A 3,403-nucleotide genomic window follows, 5' to 3' on the forward strand; every position below is an offset into this window, starting at 1 on the left:
GGAGGGCAGCCCCAGCCCCCAGCGGGACGGCTGCAAGGAGGGGAGCCCCCCGGCAGAGCCGGTGGAGAACGGCAAGGAGCTGGTGAAACCCATGAGCAGCGGCCTGAGCAGCAGCACGGCCATCATCACCGACCACCCGCCCGAACAGCCTTTCGTGAACCCGCTGAGTGCCCTCCAGTCGGTCATGAACATCCACCTGGGCAAGGCTGCCAAGCCCTCCCTGCCTGCCCTTGACCCCATGAGCATGCTTTTCAAGATGAGCAACAGCCTGGCCGAGAAGGCGGCCGTGGCCACGCCGCCGCCCCTGCAGTCCAAGAAGGCGGACCACCTCGACCGCTATTTCTACCACGTCAACAACGACCAGCCCATAGACTTGACAAAAGGGAAGAGTGACAAGGGCTGCTCTTTGGGTTCAGTGCTTTTGTCACCCACGTCCACATCCCCGGCAACCTCCTCATCCACGGTGACAACGGCAAAGACATCTGCCGTCGTATCATTCATGTCAAACTCGCCGCTCCGCGAGAATGCCTTGTCAGATATATCCGATATGCTGAAGAACTTGACAGAGAGCCACACGTCAAAGTCCTCCACTCCTTCCAGCATCTCCGAGAAGTCTGACATTGACGGGGCCACTCTGGAGGAGGCCGAGGAGGCGACGCCCGCGCAGAAGAGGAAGGGCCGCCAGTCAAACTGGAACCCCCAGCACCTGCTCATCCTCCAGGCCCAGTTTGCCGCCAGCCTCCGGCAGACCTCCGAGGGGAAGTACATCATGTCCGACCTGAGCCCCCAGGAACGCATGCACATCTCGAGGTTCACCGGGCTCTCCATGACCACCATCAGCCACTGGCTGGCCAACGTGAAATACCAGCTTCGAAGGACAGGTGGAACAAAGTTCCTCAAAAACTTGGACACCGGCCACCCCGTGTTCTTTTGTAATGACTGCGCGTCACAAATCAGGACTCCCTCCACGTACATCAGTCACCTGGAGTCACACTTGGGCTTCCGGCTCCGGGACTTGTCCAAACTGTCCACCGAACAGATTAACAATCAAATAGCACAAACCAAGTCGCCCTCAGAAAAACTGGCGACGTCCTCCCCGGAGGAGGACCTGGGGACCTCCTACCAGTGCAAACTTTGCAATCGGACCTTTGCGAGCAAGCATGCGGTTAAACTTCACCTTAGCAAAACACACGGGAAATCCCCAGAAGACCACCTTCTGTATGTCTCTGAGTTAGAGAAGCAGTAGCATTTGCTTTTGATTAAAATGACTGTAATTTGCTTTGAGGGAAACTGTTGCAGGCACCTTAAGGCCCCTCTGTCTTGTTCTTGGCACATGCTCTCATTTTAACTGCAAAGAAATCACTCTGGGCAGGACTGTTTTGTATAACTGTACAGTGTTTAATAGAGGTGCATAATCAGCTGTTGTTACTGGTAAAATATGAAGGTTAAAACGCAGTGGCAAGTGTTTGGAACTTTGTGTAAATGGGATTGAGTTGTGAGCATCCCCCCGATGCTTCAAGCTGCATGCATTAACAGACAGTTTAATTAAGCATTTATAACGAAATCGGGCACACTTTTTCCACGCGGCTCGAGTGTGCTGGCATTCCTCACCCTTTCATCTTTAGCCCTCTGAGTACTTTGAAGCACTTTTGCATTAATTTGGTTAAAAAAAGAAAAGAAAATAATAATAATGTATGAAGCTCTGTTTTTTAAACTCCTTACCAGCTTAGTTATAATGAATAATATAAACCTCCATTTATGCAGGTCTGCAGGGGTATAACACGCCTTGAAATTTAAAAGAATATTATTTTCACATTGAAACATAGATGTATATATTGTATAGATTTCAGACTCTCTTATGAAAAATGTGATTGTGGTTAAAAATGACCTTTTTTCCTGCATTTATAGCAACAGTGTTTTATGTACCTGCTATGCTCTGGGCATAAGCCGTGCCTATGTATAGTGTATATTTCTTTTCCTTTTTTTTTTTTTTTTTTTTAAGGTCTATGGTTTTGTGTTTTTTTTTTTTTTTTACATGCAAACATTGTAAATTATACAGAAGATACCACAGATAGCATTTATAAAGTATACAGAAACATTATCTGAAAGCAAAGTATGATTGTTTGTTTTCCTATACAGTACATCTATATTGATAGAGGTTCATGTTTAAATTATACATATTTATTAGCATCATGTTATCATTTGTTTTGAGCAGTCTGAATAAACGAGGCCAGGAAATACGTCCATGGCAGGCATCATAAATATTTTGCACATGATTTTTAAAGGTATTTATTAGAAATCAAAGAACGCTCAAAATAAACTCAGTGCTCAAAGGGTTAAGTCTATTTGAAAAGGAGAAAAAAAAAAAGAAGAAGAACTTGTACTGTATTTCCTAAGCATTGATAAAGCCTTTAAAATGTTTGTACTGTAATACTTTGCTTAAAAGTCATGAGGCATTCCGTGATACAACCTCTTTCACTTACTTACCAGCCCTCTTGGTTGCTATTTTATGTTGTAGGATGCCTTTTTATTTCGATTGGTAACTTTCTGTTTTGTTCTTCCTAATTATTCTCCCAAGATCCCACACTGCAGCTTTATCTTTAGGCTTATGAAAGGTAACCCGTGGTTACCGGCTCTCCAAGTGATTCTGTTCTCCATTTTTGGCAGTTAATTTGCAGAAGTAACTGACAGCTGACACCATATGAGAACCTATGTATAAAATATTGGCATGTAAACAGCACAGACACTGTAACACACTCTGTGCCCTGTTTTGTTGTTGACAATGAACCACCATTATGTGACTCTTCATATAACCCTTTTTTCTACGGCAGCATTAAAATTGTCTTTTTGCTATAATTTTGTGTTGCGTTCACAATTATGTCTGAAATGTGCTACGACTAACGAGCACATTAAAATTAAATTGTATGCGATCTGTTTATGACTGAGTTGGTTGCTGTGTCTGCCAGGTGCTGGCAGTCGGAAGCTGCCCGTAAATCACGGGAGTTTTAGTGAACTTTGGCGTTTGGAGAGCAGGGAGCCCTCTCTCAGAGGCTGCGTGGACAGAATTTTCCCCGAGAATAAAATGTTAAAGAAAGGAAGACATTTCACATGAGGTTAGCTTCTCTCTGCGAAAGCGATCTGCTAACAGAGCGGTGGAGGGGCTCCAGGTCAACACCTGGTGGTCCGCGTGGGGGCCGGGGGTTTGGTCTCCCCTCTGGACAGTGAGGAGTCAGGGCCCCGAGCCCTGCAGGAGGCAGGTGGGGGAAGGAAGGTCTTTGCAAGACTCAGTGCGGGGCGGTTCCTTCCTGTTGATTCGGGATTTTCGAGTCGAGTCGCAGCCACAGATAAGGAGGTGTGCAGGGTGGCGGCGGGGGGGGGGGGGGGGCGACCGAACCCGTACACG

The 3,403-nt window shown here is 46.5% G+C and overlaps 1 protein-coding gene across 1 annotated transcript in view; it reads left to right on the top strand.

Moving 5' to 3' along the window:
• Positions 1-2,024, top strand: part of TSHZ3 (teashirt zinc finger homeobox 3) — a 67,750-nt gene extending 65,726 nt beyond the window's left edge. Inside the window, exon 2 of the mRNA XM_042917909.1 lies at positions 1-2,024. This exon is cut by the window's left edge and continues 1,972 nt beyond it. Coding sequence (XP_042773843.1) covers positions 1-1,246 — 1,246 coding nt within the window. The 3' untranslated portion in view covers positions 1,247-2,024.
• Positions 2,025-3,403: the final 1,379 nt, after the last annotated feature.

Source organism: Panthera leo, chromosome E2 (genome assembly GCF_018350215.1).
Source record: "Panthera leo isolate Ple1 chromosome E2, P.leo_Ple1_pat1.1, whole genome shotgun sequence".
Lineage (NCBI taxonomy): Eukaryota > Metazoa > Chordata > Mammalia > Carnivora > Felidae > Panthera > Panthera leo.